The sequence below is a fragment of the Desmodus rotundus genome, chromosome 5 (assembly GCF_022682495.2).
Source record: "Desmodus rotundus isolate HL8 chromosome 5, HLdesRot8A.1, whole genome shotgun sequence".
In the NCBI taxonomy this organism is placed as follows: Eukaryota; Metazoa; Chordata; class Mammalia; order Chiroptera; family Phyllostomidae; genus Desmodus; species Desmodus rotundus.
The window spans coordinates 39,807,787-39,824,701 of NC_071391.1; the positions used below are offsets into that span (position 1 = coordinate 39,807,787).

At 42.2% G+C, this 16,915-nt stretch overlaps 1 protein-coding gene across 1 annotated transcript in view; it reads right to left on the reverse strand.

Moving 5' to 3' along the window:
- The window catches only part of SWAP70 (switching B cell complex subunit SWAP70), a 67,801-nt gene that overhangs the window by 39,114 nt on the left and 11,772 nt on the right, over positions 1-16,915 (reverse strand). Inside the window, exon 2 of the mRNA XM_024558671.4 lies at positions 3,791-3,931. Within this exon, the coding sequence (XP_024414439.3) occupies positions 3,791-3,931 (141 nt within the window). The remainder of the gene's footprint in view (positions 1-3,790; positions 3,932-16,915) is intronic.

Here is a 16,915-nt window from a genome sequence, read left to right on the forward strand (position 1 = left end):
TCAATATGACCCCAGCTTGAAAAATACATACAACCGTATTTTAAAGAAGAGACTCAAACCAAACCTAAAATCTTAACAGTGGCTGCGTCTGGATGGTAAGGTTACCGGTAATAAGTAAAGCTCCTTTAGTGAAATTTACTACCATAGCCTGTTTTTACAATACAGAAAGCCACTCTACAATCTGAAAACCATGTAAAAACAACAACATTTCACATTAGTCACCAGGGAGATACAAATCAAAACACAGTAAGATACCATACCTCCCGCCCACAAGGATGGCTATCATCAAAAAGACAGAAAATAACAAGTGTTGGTAAGAATATGAAGAAATTAGAACCCTCACATGTTCCTGGTAGGAAAGTAAAAGCACCGCTGCTTTGGAAAAGTTCGGCAATTCCTCAAAAGGTTAAATATATAGTTGCCGTATGACTCAATTCCATACCTATGTAGACCTAAGAGAACTGAAAACACACTTGTATATCCGCACAAAAACTTGAACATGGATGCACAAAGCAGCAAATTCATAATAACCAAGAAGTGAAAACAAATCAAATGTTTATCACCTGTTGAGTGTGCAAATAAAATGCAGTATATCCACGATGGAATACTATTCAGCCATTAAAAAGGAGTGCGGTACTATTATGTGCTACAGTGTAGATGAACCTTGAAAACATTATGCTAAGTGAAAGAAGGCAGACACAAAAGGCCACGCACATTATGGTTCCATTCACACTGCACGAGTCCAGAAGAGGCAAGGCCATAGAGACAGAAAATGCATTAGTGGTGGCCTAGGGCTGTGGGGGCGGACGAGTGAGTGCTGGTGGGTATGGTGTTTTGAGGGAGGGTGATAAAAATATCTCAAAATTGATTGTGGTGGTGATGGTTGCACAAAAAAGTGACCATATTAAAAACCACTAATTGTACACTTTAAAAACTTAAATTGTACAGTATATGAATTATGTCTCAATAAAGCTGCTATTTTTTTTAAGTCATTTCTTGAAGCAGCATCACTTTTAGATTTATACTCTGGCCCAAGTGTACTGTACATTAAGTCATCCATAGTACTCAGCACAGAACCTCGTTACTCACTCAGAGGAGCTTTGAGTCCTGTACAACTTCACAAAAATGATGGGAATTTGGAGTCCAATTTGGCCATTGTGCCAAGTTAACACTATATAACTTTTAAGCAACAATGAAAGAAAAAAATAACATAAAAGGACAATAAGAAAGAACCAAGCAGCCCTGGCCGGTGTTAACTCGGTTGGAGCATTGTCCCGTAACCAAAAGGCTGCGGGTTGGATTGCCGGTCAGGGCACATGCCTAGGCTGGGGTTCGGTCCGCAGCTTGGGTGCGAACGTCCCCAGCCCGGGAGAAGCATGGGAGGCAACCAGTGGATGCTTTTCTCTCTCATTGATGTTTCCCTCTCCCTTTCTCTCTCCCTTCCTCTCTCTCTAAAAAGCCATGAAAAAATGTCCTTGGGTGAGGATGAAAAAGAAAGATAATAAAATGGTAAATTAATTTTAAAAAAAAGAAAGAAAGAAAGACCTGTGCAAAAGCATGGTTTGGGGTATTTAAGAGTCCTACCACTTCGTATTAAATGACAGTTGTTAGGCACATATTTGAAGACATTCTGGGTGCTGAAGGCATATTCATTCAACTAACAGAAATCTGAAACCTCATTTTATGGAAGAACTACAACTGACATATGAACTCAAGCTTCTGGTAAAAAAGTATAAATGTCAGCCTAGGAAAACAGAATGTAGAGGCTGCTAGCCTCTAGAGAAGGGACATTGATTATACTGAATTAAAATATTTCTCTGTGTGTTTATCTTTTGCGTGCATATATATTTCCAAAAAAAAGTGTTAGAAAGTAGCAGATTCCCCAATTAGCCCTTAGCATATTGCCGACAGAGTATTGATTTTAGTCATAAAGCCCAGACCAGTAATTTTCAACCTTTTTCATCTCACGGCACACATAAACTAATCACTAAAACTCTGCAGCACCCACCCCAAATATTAATTTTTTGCCGATCTGACAGGGGAAAAAAAAAAGATGTAGCTCTGGCTGGTGTGGCTCAATGGATTGAATGCTGGCCTGTGACCTGAAAGATCGCTGGTTCGATTCCTGGTCAGGGCACATGTCTGGGTTGCGGGCCCAGTGTCCACTGGGGGCGTGTGAGAGGCAACCGATCAATGTATCTCTCGCACAATGGATGTTTCTCTCCTTCTCTTTCTCCCTCCCTTCCTGTCTAAAAATAAATAAAATCTTAAAAAAAAAAAAAAAGAACACTGGTCTAGAAGTTCAATGGCTCAGATTCACAATCTACCTACATCTTATTAGCTAAGCAACCTTACCTCCGCTTCCTCTTGAGGTAAATGGGGATAAGAATTCCAACTGTGCGTCGCACGGCTAGCATGAGGATCAAATGAGACATGGAAGCATGTCTTGCAAATATCTAACCATTATTACATATTTCCTTCGCATAACTGGTGACAGTCTCTAAATTTTATGGTAACATGCTTCAGTCACTATTGGCATTTTTTTTAACTAAGTTTCAAAACAAAGCACTAATCTTTGCTCAATTTAAGCCCACACCATGGAAACCCTGGCAGCTTTATCTGGATTGAAGGACTGGCAAAATTCCACTCCAGGTGGTAAGGAATAGTAAACAAGAGCTCACTGTTCCATCACATCCTCACCCACTCGGTGAGTAGCCAAATTTAGTGGCTACTTTTGGACTTTTAAAACGGTGCTATATTTTCTCCCCTGGTTACAAAACTTTAAAATACCTAAATGCTACAATAAAGAACACTTTAAAACATAAAATTCAAGATGCTTAAAGAAAGTTCCACCCAGGAGAACAAAATGCAGGATTTGGGTCCTACACTTTAAGGTATTAAAACCCTGTTTCTCTACCCACTGGCCCGGACCGCACGAACTCTAGCACTGAGAAACAAATCAATTTCTAGATTCCAAGACTTTCCCAGCATGTTCTTATTTAATAACAGACATTTGTTGTCTTCATTTTTTAAGATTAAACACATGCACACAGCAGGTCATCCAACATTTGCTGAAGATGAAACATATTTACATATAATGCAACTATAGAGCACAGAGGAGCTACCCGATCAATGAACAGAACAGCGGCCCAAAAAAGCTCCAGAAAAAACAGCATCACCTTATCCAGTTTTGAGAGCTCATACATCAGTTTCTATACAGTTTGATTAAAAATTTTTTATCGGGATATAATTCACATACCCTAAGAGTCACTTCTGGAGGTGTACAACACAGTAGTTCTTAGCACATTCATTCCCAAGGCCTGGTTTTTGTTTTTGTTTCAGTTGTTAGAGAATCATACACCTCACACAGTGTTCCCCTCAGCATCTCCAGTATCCATCGGACCCCACACAGTTACCGCTTTATTTCTTACTATGTTTCCTACGCTTTCCTTGCGTCCCTGGGACTATTGTGGAGCTACCGATTTGTAATTTTAGTCTCTTCACCGCTTTCTCCCAGTGCCCCAACCCCACACCTCTGGCAACTGCCAGTTCTCTCTGTATCTATGAGTCTGTTTCTGTTTATTTGTTTATTTTATTCTTTAGATTCCACGTAAAAATGAAATCACGTGGAATTTGTCTTTCCCTGTCTGACTTATTTCGCTGAGCATAATACCATCTAGGTCCATCCATGCTGTGGCAAATGGTAAAATTTCATTCTTTTTTTATGCCCACTTGAAATAGGCAAATCAAACAACACTGTAAACAAGAAGAGGTTAAGACAAAATCATACCTTTTCCAAAATGAACTTGTTTAAATACGGCATGTAGCCCTGATTGGAGACTGGCCCCTCGTCATCATCCCGGAAGTGCTCCTCGAGGGCAACGGGGTCATGTGGAACCTTCAGCACTGTGCACAGGTTATGGGAAAGGACCTAGGAGGGAAAGAAAGTCATTTAAAGGCCTCCACTAACCAGCACATGGCACCTTCACTGTCTCAGCACAGCTGGCTGCTCCGTGCCCTGGGGCGAGAAAGACGGAGAATAAAGTAGCAAGTATGGGCTACTGCTCAGCCACCAGCTCCCAACATGTTACCCTCGAGTGTCTCAGCCCTCCCCAGTTTTGGCTCACTTCAGAAGGTCTCTCTCACATGCCCACGTTGAACCAGGCTCCATGCAAGCTTGCAGTCTTTTACTAACTGCCCCACATTAGAAAGAAAAAGGAGAGAAAGAACAAGAGAATGTGTTCAAAATCAAACTTCTCCCCAACTAGTCCAGTGTCAGCCAATTACAGCTGTAAGAGAAAGAACCTAGTTCTGGACAAGGCGGCTGATCTGGCCAATCACAACCTCTCTAGGCTGCAGGTTTCTCATTTGTGCACTAGAAAGGGTCAAGTTAATATACAAATACAACAAATACTAATTGGTAGTCTCTAAAAAAACCTATGATGTTAGGCTGTTTTCAGCATTACTATTTAAAAGTGTAAATGCAAATAGAGAAAGACATCAAGGGCCCATTTTATAACTACAGGAAAAATCAATAGCAAAAATATCTCAGGAGTTACTAAAATGGTTGAAATATTTTGTAGAAAATTAGCAGTCCATCTATAAAGAGTCGCTGGTCTTGGTGACCGCCTGAGTAACACTTCAACAATCAAGTAGTTGAATTAGCAGTTTGCGCTACTTCAGTACTAATCTTGTTTCATATTAAATACAAATTTTAAAGTAAAACTTAAATTCCTTCCATTTCATTTGTACATTCTTTTCTTTTCATTTGTGCATTTTTTTTTTTGTCATCTGTGTATTCTTAACAGGTCAAATTACACAGCTAAGGCTCCATTCCTTTAACAGAGATTCTTATTAAACACTAAATCCCAGGTTAAAATATTTCCTATTTTTCTCAGCCCTGCCCATTTAATCACTTAAAGTGCCACATTCATCTCAACGAAGACTTTCGATTCTATTGAGCAAGTCACTTTTTTTCTTCATAGATATATTTCAGTTAAAAAATTTTAAGATTAAAAAAATTGAATCTATAAAAAGAATATTTGCATATCTTCTTTCTACATTTGCTTCTTAAAGCTTCATTTCTGTGCAGGTCCTTTTCTACATGCTCTACTGGTTTTAAGGAAGTAAAGTAAAGGAAGTAAATTCACAAATGGTTATAAATGAAGTAATGAAGACTTTTATCGACCCCCACAAAGCAGGCTGTGTTTCTCAAAAAAAAAATAAAAAAACCTCTATTTGTCAGCAGCAGAGCACATGAAAAGAGCATGGTGGGACTTTTACTAAAGAATCTTACACCATAGGCAGCAAGAGACTGAATAGATACTTCCTTTCTCTATTTATCTAGTAAAACCTATACAGTAATTACCTACCCCCGAAGAGGTTTTATGAGAATGAACTTTAAGAATATAACATGCTTACAAATTGTGAAGTACTACAGAAATGAGTTTTAGATAAATAAAGGGCATATTTTTTAGACAAGGCTCAAAGGTCATTCACATTTTAAAATCACCTGGGACTTTACCCAACTAAAAATTTCCAACCACTGGTTAAATTATGGTCCATCCATAAAACATTAAGAACGAGGAAGGTCACTCTGTAGTGACGTGAAAATATCTCCAACATAAATTAGGTGAAAAGGCAACGTACCCAAGGCTACATCAGTGTGTCATCTTTGTAAAATAAAAAGGAAGAAAAAATTAGAAACTCCGGGAGGATATATAAAGATTAGTAACAGTGGGTGGGCGGAGACTAGTTTGATGTTAGACCACGGGTAGAGATGGCTTCTCACTGAACCTCCCCTTTTAAATTGTATTGAAAAGATTACCTATTCAAAAACGTACTACTTAAAAAATTAAATGTGGGACAACTATAATAGCAAAAACAATAAAATACAATTTAAAAAATTAAAATTAAAATTAAATATATATATATTTTTGAAAGTGGCCAGCTAAGAGCACACAGCTACATCTATCTATCTTCCAACTCTATACTTTTTCTTCTTCATTAACCAACTCCCTAGGGATTAGGTATAAGAGGAAGATGTATTCCAGAGCAATGTACAATGATTAACAGATGAATGAGATAGAGGGCAATAAATGAGTTCAGAAAGGAGAAGTGGTGTGTGCTACAGGGACTTCACAGAGGAAGTGGAAAGCAACCTGGGCCTTAAAAAAGGACAGCTTTGGATAGCAAAAGGGTTTGGGGGGAAATCAGAAGGCTTTCCAGATAGAGGAAAAACAGGGATAAGCAGTTGATTAGCACAAAATCCTCAGGATACAAAAAGGGGACACAACTCTCTTGCACACCCACCCCTCTCTCTGCTTCTGGGTCCCAGAGATCCTCCAACTTGAAGTCCTGGCGGGGGGCCTTGGACCCCATATTGTCATTCTAGTCATTGTCTAGCTGGTAAGTACTGGCTCCAAGACATTAAGTCCAAAGAGATCAAATTTGTTTTTCTTGACTAAGGTTACTTAGTAGAACTAAGACTAGAATTCAGTTTTTATAATCGCTGGCCCAACACTCTGCAGTAATTAGGAACATTCGGTGTTGGGTGGGTAATTAATTGATCCCACTGAAAAAGACTTAGACTTGAACTTTAGCCTTGGACAATTAAACAGTGCTTTTGTTAAATGCAGGGACTGCTGAATTCAATGATGATTTTCTTAAACACCTGTATTTAGTTAAGCCAATTGTGAGGGAGGCAGCACGTTATAGTAACAAGGACCGCATATGAGGAAACCTCAATGCCAGGCCTGCCCGTGTCGTCTGTTCCCGTTCAGTGGTTTGCCATTTTCCCTTTTTACATATTTTAATATCTTGCTACTTAATCACTTAGTCTCAGCATACTCACTACAAAAGGAGGAGTTGGGCTTCTTTCTAAAATTTTTAAAAGCCCAATCCTTAACTGTCAATGCAAACTCATTTCATGAATTCAACAAAAGAGCTATAACTTAGATCAGAAATTCATCTTTTTTCATTGTTAGTAAGACCTAGAATAGGGAAGTCTTCTCCAAACAAAATGACACACTGAGTAACAGGTAACTGAAAAGGTTTTGTTACTAAGAAAGAAAAAAATGTGTGCTTTCTTTAAAACATCTTTAAAATTTTTATCAGCCATTTTTTAAAAGCCTGGGGGGCATCTCAAGTTTTTCTTAAATAAAAAGTAAAATGTATAAAGAAACCAAAATCTTGAGGGTCAGAATATAAACTAATCACAAGTAAGTGCTCCAGAAGCTTAAACAGCAATTAACACTGTTGAGAGTAAACTCACATCACCCACTGGCTGGTCTTCGACTCTCACGCCTGCCAGAGTAGATATTATTGTTATTCTACAGATAAAGAGGCTACAGTCAGAGATTAGGAGATGTGCCCCAAATCGGAGCTGTATGTGCTGCGAACCTGGTACAAGAACTAGACCAGACCAGACTACACTTCCACCCTGTGCCGCCTTCCCGCTCTTTCTGGAAAGAGAGCCCTGCCTACACACAAGTGACTGTGGCTGTGCATGCCTGTTGCTAAAGCGAGGTGACAGACTGGCCCCCCAGCCCCACCCAGTCAGTTCTCCAGGACCTAACAAGATGGCCGGCACTATTTAGTGGAGCCAAGTTAAATCCAGTCGTGAAGAACTACATATGCCTAGAAATCTGGAACCTCTCTGGGAGCCCCATCTCCCAGCACCCACCTGTGGAGGAAACTGTTGAGGAAGCTGGAAAGCAGATCAGGACAAGAGCAATCAAGAGGAAAGAGAACTACACATCACTGATTTACGAAAGGACTGCCCCCGAGTCACTCTCATCAGAGTGTTTGCAAGTTTCTTGAAAAAGCTGAGTATATCCCACTTCAAATGCCTGCTCTCCAAAGGCCATTCCTTTAGCACCCACGTGATGGCTGAGCACCTTTGCTCTCCTTCCTCTGATTTGAAGAATAACCTATTGTTACTACAATAAAAGATCCATAACCATGCCAGGAACTCATCTGTCCGGTCCCTTCAGAGCCGTCCACTATGGCTCTGCAGGGCCTCTGATGACAAAAGACGACTAATCGACTGAGGAGGCCTGCGTGTGTGATCTGCTCCTGGTTTGCCACGTACCCTTTTTAAGCATTTTGCTCCAACTATTACGAAAATGAAATCAAGAATGATGAACAACTAACAGTGTATTAACACGCCTGAGTGCATAATGTCAGCCCTCCTCCCTCCCGAAGATGTGGAGATTACAAAGGTTCTCTGGAACGTGCCCCTGGTCGCGCAGTTTCCCTTCACAGGACGTGCGTAATGGGCAAAATCCAACCCTGAAAACAAGGGGGGTGGAGACCTCCAGGCCAACAAGCTTATCTGAACAGACACAATTATAGAATAATAATTCATAATGGGCAGTCATTTTTTAAGACATAAAAATTCTTGTCTGATTTATAAAATTTCGAGCTAATGGCAAATTCCCAGAAAACTCTTCCTAACAATGAACCAGAGTGACCCATTTCCTACCAGGGCTATGCCCCGCCTTAGGAGCATTGTCTTAACAGAAGTCCTGCCCCCGACCCCGTGCGGTCATTTTCCCGTTCCCGACAATGTCCTTCATCCTGCTTGTCACTGCTTGGTCCTGCTGCTTTCTCCTCAATACGCCGTGGGACAAAAGTAGGTGTACAGTTGTAAGTACATGAAACAGAGTTTAACTTGTATTATTATTTAGTAATTATGTTATTTTCCATACGAACAACTGTAAACCTACTTTAGCCCCACCCTGTAATCTTCATTACATTCAGCCCCGGAAATCTCAAAGTCGTGATTCACTCATGCTTTTTGCTGTGGGAATGTCATCAGTCCTTGACACTTTTACCAAATTAATCTTCAAGTGTTTGTTTATATCACATTATCTTCTTGTCTAAAATTCATCAAAAGCCTACAACAGTAAAAAACCAAGTGAGGCAGTTTAGGAATAAGCTAGGAAAATCCTTTGGCAAGTGGAATGGAGAAACTGAGATAGTTAAACAAGGCCGAGCAATTTACAGCCAGATGAGAAATCGCCAGGTCTTATCTTCCCTGACCAAGGACACTTAGGAGCACATGGCTTACACATTCCAGACCATGCTGGGGGCAGACCAGCCTGGGTCCCATGGCAGCCCCTCTCCAGTGACATTCTTGGCAAGTGAAACGGACCACCAGAGAGTGAGCCTGATCCCCCTACCTGCTATGCTGATGCATCAGTACATCAAAGGACACACCTGGAAAGCTGACAATATTCTGATTGAGACCTCCCCTAAATTTCCTGCCTTAGAAAACAGATAAAACCCCAAAGACCCAGTGTGCGCTCTCCCTTCAGCACTGCCACGCCTCCCCCCTCCCTTCCTTTCTCAGGTCTGTATCTTTGCTCCCTTTCTCCTAAGCTCTAAAGATTCCCAGGAGACTTGCAACCAGAGGAGCAGGGGAGAGCAGCACCTTGCCCCAGGCTAACGGCCTGAACCTGTCTCCAAAGGCCTTCCTTTTGCCTCTGTAACTTGTTTCCTGAGCCCACGCAGCCCAGCCGGCCACTTCTTTTGCCTCTGTGACTTTCTTTCTAAAGGGCTGAGGCAGCCTCACCTAAGCCCACTCCTGTTGCTGTGATCTTGCCTGTTCTATCTTAAACCTTCCTTTGTTTCACTGTTCCCAGCTTTAATAAACGTACATTCTAAATCACAGCCTCTTATTGTGAACTCTCTCCTGCACAAAGTCAAGAACCCACACGACCCAGACTACGCCGGGACAGACCCTCCTCGACCCAGTCCCTTTCCGGTGACACAAGTAAGCATCTGAGCTCCATATTTATTTACCTCACTCAACAAGCCAGCCCCGCTTTACCTTTCTAGCCTTTTGTCTTCCTACCCTCTGCACCACCTGCACAAACTCAGCCACACCAGTTACTCACTGTACCTACACAAACCCTGTACCACCCTCCTTCCTCCCCCGGGGCCTTTGCTCCAACCACCCCTCCCTAACACAAACGCCATCCCTTTCTAAGGCCGCCACCACTCAAACACTCTGTTTCCAAGCACTCCGTGTTTCTTATTTTACACTACCACACATAATTTTTCTCTCCCATAAGACTGTAAGTTTCTGACAGAAGGGCAACTTCAATAACAACAACAATCTTAGGAAATAGACTACTGCTATCTCCTTATTTCATTGATAAGAAGACTGGGGCCTGAGACTGGGCCTAAGTCACATCCTGATTAGTGCCGAAGCAGGGACGAGAACCGAGGTCTCCTAACTGCCTGTCCCACAATGACACCACAGGCTGGAAACATTCCCTCTGCCTCATCATAGCCTTCAAGACTGGGTCATTCTTCATAAACTCTGCCCACTGAATTCCTAGTCAGCATTTCAATGAATTCTGTTTCACATGCTAGCAGTATCTCAAATACCTAACTGCAGCTCAGTAAGGGAGGAAACCTCACCCAGTATTCTTCTTCCGTACCCTTCACAGAGACTAGCGTGGGGCTAAGGGAGAACTCAGTAGGAGTATAACACTTACGGACAGACTAAGGCAGGAAATCTAACTCGAAACCATCTGTTGTCCACAGAGTGTATGCCACTGAACTACAGTGGATCCCACTGGATTACATTCTAAATGAACCACCTTTAGTAAGTTCTTGTGGATAATTCATTAACTTAGCCCTCTTCAGAAATCAAACAAAATGTCGGCAAAGTTGACTACATAAAAATCTTTAAATTTCCCTTTAAAAAAGGCACCATAAACAAAGTCTAATGGCTCCTTAGAAATTCAAGTTACCCTTAGAAATTATTAAGTGAAAGATGAACACCTAATACAAAATGGACAACAGACATGGATAGAAAATTCACAAAAGGAATTAATGACTAATAAATATAGGAAAAGATGCTTAACCTCACTAGTACTCAGAATAATGCAAATTAAGAGAGTTATTACTTTTTGCCCGGTGTTTGAGAACATATAGGGGAGTAAGGATTTCCAACACCTAAACGCGGGAGAAGGTGGAGAGCAGGTTTTCTCCAGCACTTCTGACATTCCGGGCCAGGTAATTCTTTATCTGGGGAGCAGGAGGAGGTGGCCTATGCATCGGGGGATGTTTAGCAGCATCCGGAACATCTCAAATATCTGTGAATAAGAAAGGGGTTAAATAAAGCATGACACATCAGCACAGTGAACGAGTTTCTAGCCATGAGAAAGAGCGGCGTCTGTACCTATGTGCGCTGATGTGGAGAGACGACCCTAACACACCGCTTAAGAAGACAGGTTACCCAAAAAGGCAACCACCCAGATGGGAGAAGATTTTTGCACACAATACCTCCAATAAGGGGCTAATATCCAAAATATATAAAGAATTCATTCAACTCAACAACAACAACAAAAAAACAATCCAGTTTAAAAATGGGCAGCAGCCCTGACTAAACACTTCTCTAAGGAATGTATACGAGTGGCCAACAGATACATGAAAAGATGCTCAACTTTACTACTTAAAAGGGAAATACAAATCAAAACCACAATGAGATACCACCTCACACCCGTTAGAATGGCTGTTATCAATAAGACAAGAAAGAGCAAGTACTGGAGAGGACGCGAAGAAAAGGGAACCTTCGTACTCCGGAGCTGGAAATATAAACAGGTGCAGCCACTATGGAAAACAGTATGGAGGCTCCTCAAAAAATGAAAAATAAAGGCACAATATAACCCAGCAATCTCTCTGCTAGGTATTTACCCCCAAATTTGAAAAGTTATTTGTAGAGATGTATGTACCCCTGTGTTCACTGCAGCATTAGTCACCTTAGCCAAGACATGGAAACAACCCAAGTGCCCTTCAACCAACGGCTAGATGAGGAAGATGTGGCGCATGCGTGTATACAGTGGAATACTACTCGGCCACGAAAAGATGAAATATCACCATTTGCAAAACATGGATGGATGCGGATGGTACCATGCAAGATGAAATAAGTCGGAAGGAAAAAGACAAGAACCACATGATTTCACTCATATTTGGTACAGAAAGTAAAGCAAAAAAATGAACGAAAGAAACAAACAAGTTCACAGACACAGACAACAGAATGGTGATTACCAGAAGGAAAGGGGGTGAGGAGAGGAAGAAGAATATAGGCAAACATATGACGATGGAAGAAGACCCGACTTTCAGTGGTGAGCACACAACGTAGAATACAGCTGTTGTATCATCAAGTTGTACATCTGAGACGTTATTAACCACTGTTACCCAATAAATTTAATTAAAATTTTTTAAATGGCTAAATGGTAAAAAATGGTTACAAAAGCATGTAAAACATGATCCCATTTACGTAAAAGGACACACACGCATGGATATGCGCATGTGTGCATGTGGGGGACAGGGGGATGGATGGAGGGAGGGGAGACAGAAAGAGAGCGATGTGAGAAAGATATTCACAGAGGAGTTAACTGCATCTGCCTCTGGTGGTGGAACTTCAGGTGCTTCTACCTGTGCCTCTATATTGTAATGTGTTGTTTGAATAGTCTAGGTATCATCTTTATAATCAGAAAAAAGTGAAGCTTTTAAATTCACAGAAAATTTTAAATATGTCTGGGGTTCCAGCTAGAAAGCACCAGTAAAATTAGAAACTATGAAGAGATCATTGTAGGACTATAAAGTTGTTGGGATTAAGTCACATGAGCCAACCATGAAGAGTTATGCTTTGCCATGCCTCTTGAAGAAGTCACTCTGTAGGCACCAAAGTCTCCCACCAAAGTCTGAGACAGCCTCCTTAGAGTCCAGCCTCCCCCTGGGCTGCAGCATAACAAGCGTCTTTAAGAAGATACATCACTTCTAAAAAGCCTCTGTGTCTCTCTCTCCCGCTACTCTGTAAGTTCCTTAAAGACAGGTCTGTGGTTGACCCATCCGTGCAATACCAAAGCCTGAAGAGAGAGAGCCTGATGTTCAACAAACGTTAGCTAAGTGAGCCCCCATCTAAGAATCCTCTTGTTTTCCTTTTCTTTTCCATCATCTTTATCTACATCTGGGTGTTTGAGTTTATTGCACTACACTACGAGTATGTTCTTCCCAGAAAGAATTTCTGTTTAACTGGAATCTCTGATTCAGAGCACGTTTGGATTGAAAACCGATGCCCCCGATTAGTCAGTACCACCACCAGAACTAGCAGGCATCGCATCTGTCCTGACATCTAGTACAGAAGTCCAGTTCCTCAAAATTCAGACAGAGAATTTTTTAAAGAAGGACGCAGTAAGAGTTAACAAGAATGTAAGACAGAACTGCGTAGAAGAGAAATTAGGTACTTCCATTTAGTGAGTCTTCTCTGAAGCCATAGTGAACACCCAAAGATGAGGATAAAGATCACAAATCTGAGGTTTACCTCTACCGCCCCATCTTCTGACCATTCTGTCCCCTTACGTTCCCTATGATAAGGCTCCTAATTCCTACCAATCTTGTGAAATTGCTTTTTCAAAAGGATTCCGTGGCAGACACAGACTCAGGCCCCTCCTCACGAAAGGAACCGCAGCCCAGCCACAAGGGCCGTGGCCAGCTGAGAGACGCCAGCCACTAGTGCCTTCTCTCCACGGAGCGAGATGCTCTGTCAGCTTGAGGCTAACCAGAGCGTGCGCGGCTGGGGAAACGAGGGCTCCTGGCCTTCGGGAGCAAGTCTCATTCTCCCTTCTGAGGCCCTAACGGAGAGTTGCCGAATAGCAACTATTCACCAGGATGAGGGCGTGCTAAACACGCCAAGCTAACAAAGCTAAGTTAGAAGGCTAAACCTTGAAGGTCTCATCCTCTATCCACATTTTACAAATGAGGACACCGGAGCCCAGCAAGGAGAAATGACTTCCCCTGGCCACCCAAGTCTCCCATCGCTCCAACCAGCGCTCTCTCTCCTGATACTTTGTTCCTCCAAAAAATTTACTTTCCAAATCTTTCATTATAAACATTCTTACAGAGGAGTTTCGGACATCCCCTGAGGTCAGTGGCAAATGTCTCTTCCTCTAGTGGCATTCTCTGACCTAAGTACTCCAATCCTCACCACAGGCCAGACGGGTTTCCTTCCTCTGAGTTTATCTCACTATATTCCAACTGCCAGGCTGCTGGTCTGTACGACTCACAAGAATTTAAGCTCTATAAAAGGTAGGGAACAGCCCTGACTGGCGTGACTCAGTTGGGTGGACATCATCCAGCAAAGCGAAAGGTCTCTGGTTAGATTCCCGGTCAGGGCACGTGCCTGGGTTGCAGGCTGGTCCCTGTGTGGGGTGCATTTGAGAGGCTGCTGATAGATGTTTCTCTCACACATCAATGTTTCTCTCTCTCTCTTTCTCTCTTCCTTCCCCTCTAAGAATAAATAAATAAAATCTTTAAAAAAATAAAAATTGAAATTGAAAAAAGGGGGTAGGAAACATATGTGTTTTGATTCCCACTGCCACCATCCCTGCTCAGCACTCGTCAACTTACTCTTCAACTTCCACAGCAGCCCCCCGATTGGCCTCCCCTTCTCTGTCCAGCCCCTCGTCTCCAATGATCACACCCACATCATCAAAATAATCTCAAAACTCTACCTTCATTGCCCTGACTGGTGTGGCTCAGTTAGTTGGGTGTCGTCCGGCAAAGGGAACGGGCACAGGTACACACCTCGGTTGAGGGACCAGTCGGGGTGCAACCGATCATGTTTCTCTCTCACACCGATGGATCTCTCCCTCTCTCCCCCTTCCTTCCCCTCTGTCTTAAAAACAACAACTCTGCCTTTGTCGTGCATCTACTCAAAAGGTTTTACTAACTGCCCACTTTACAGGATCAGTTCTGAACCACTCATCTAACACAGTCGCTCAACCGATATATTATTAACCACCTATTCTGTGCAAGAACGAAAACATCTAAAATGTAACCCCATCTCCCTTTAATCCTAATTTTACACTACACCTCAAAACATTCTATACCCAGAGTATCTCCTTACTGCTCACAAATACCCCAGGTTTCGGCCCTTGCTCTTACCTACAGAACCACCACTGCACCTGCCATCCTTCTGTGACAACGCTAGACCAGACATCTGTCCCATTCCCTCCAGACACAGCTCATGTCGGTCTGCTCCACGAAACTCTCCTTGTCTACAACCGTCTACATTTCTTTCTCTGGTTCCTTTGAACTTCTACTGCAGCTCTGTATATGGCATCATATAGAAATATAATTTTAATAATATATATCCAAAGTATTACAACTTCAACATGTAACTCAATATTTTTAAATTACTGAATAGATATCTTACATTCTTTTCTTTACTAAAAGTCTCTAAAACCTAGCATATATGTTACATTTACACCGTATCTCAATTCGGGCTGGCCACTTTTCAGCACTTAGTAGCCAGATGTGGCTAACGGCCAACGCACTGGACAGCGTGGTCTAGAGCGCTCGTTTTCCACACCCTTAGAACTTGCTTCTGTGTTGTCCGACTGGAGTCATTTCACGTACTGTCTTCTTCACTAAACCACCCACTCCTCGGGGTAAGGAACAATGTTGTATATTTATTCCTTCCCCAGGGCCCCTAAGAAAAGGTCCTTAGTAGATGAAAACCTTCAAATTCATGCAATGTTCTGCAGATCGGTTTTCTTCATCATTATTGGGTGGGAGGGAACAGGCGGCTAGTAAATGCTCTGTTGTCACACACAAAGCTTGTGAGGCCCATCTCTGCAAGCGTGCATGTTATTAAATGTCCTCTTACTCTCCTTTAACAGATAACCCTAAAATACAAGAAGGAAAGCGAATGCCCCAAAGACTCCCAGGTAAAGAACCTCAGAATTTCAACCTAGTTCTGTCTAGTCACAGCCTGGTATCCCAGTACCTAACGGTGTTTTCTCAAATCATCACTGAAAAAAGTCACAGAGTTAAGTCAACTGGCCACCTGCTCCTGCTCTCAGCTCCATGCTGAGAGCAGGTGCATATCTCGTCCAGATTAACTGCCATCTGGACGAGATTTGCATCATCCAGGGAACGGAAAGAAATGATGGAGATGTGCGGCCTACTAAGGCAGAGTGTTCAGTCTTCCCCGAGCTGTCTTCCAGTGAAATATAACACCTTCAACCATCTGTAGTGGTCCATCCGGGCAGAACAACTTTCGTCCTAGCTGGTGTCACTTCTTCTGGCTGGTACACCACGCCCACGTATACCACTCTCCAGGTCCCAATCAAACACAGTCATAAAGCTAATTACTCCTAAAGAAGCAAAAGGTATAGAAGACATGGAAGAGTCCTAAGATGAAAAAATTAGTTCTTCCAATATTTCAGAAATCTCTCCCTAGTCACAAGATTCCCTCCTATAAAATTTGACTCTACACAGATTTACTACTCCTAAATACCTTTCTACAATTAATTAATTGCTGAGAATTGCAGTTTCAAGTAGATACAGATTTTAAGAGGAAAAAAAAAGAATCAACCTGAAGGTAAAAAAAAAAAAAAAAAAAGCAGAAAGCAGAGCAGAAAAATAGATTTACGACATGAAGCCTTGGGGAAGATGCAGAAAGGAGGCGAAGGGCTACCCTAGACTTGGGTTGCAGGAAGGGAGAGAGACACTGTTAACAGGGACCAGGAGGCAAGTCTGAGTGTGCTAATTACCACTGAGGGCACTACCATAACCCTCCAGCAGCGAGGGAACGAGAAGTACCTACTCAGTGAGGGCAACGGCAAGTAGGAAAAGGTCACACAAAGCCTCTTTCTCTCTCCAGCTTCCGGCTACTATGTATGTACCTCTGGGACCGTGGTGAGACCCCAAAGGAAACACAAAACGGGGATCAGGAAGGTTAAGAGCTCTGAGTCATACGATTAGAAATGCACCGGTTGCTAAGATAGAGGGCCACGCACACACACACAGAAAACAACTGGTTCCCAAGCTGTCCCACATAAAGTTTCTAGCAAGTAAGGAATGAAGAAAGGAAATAACCCAGAATCCA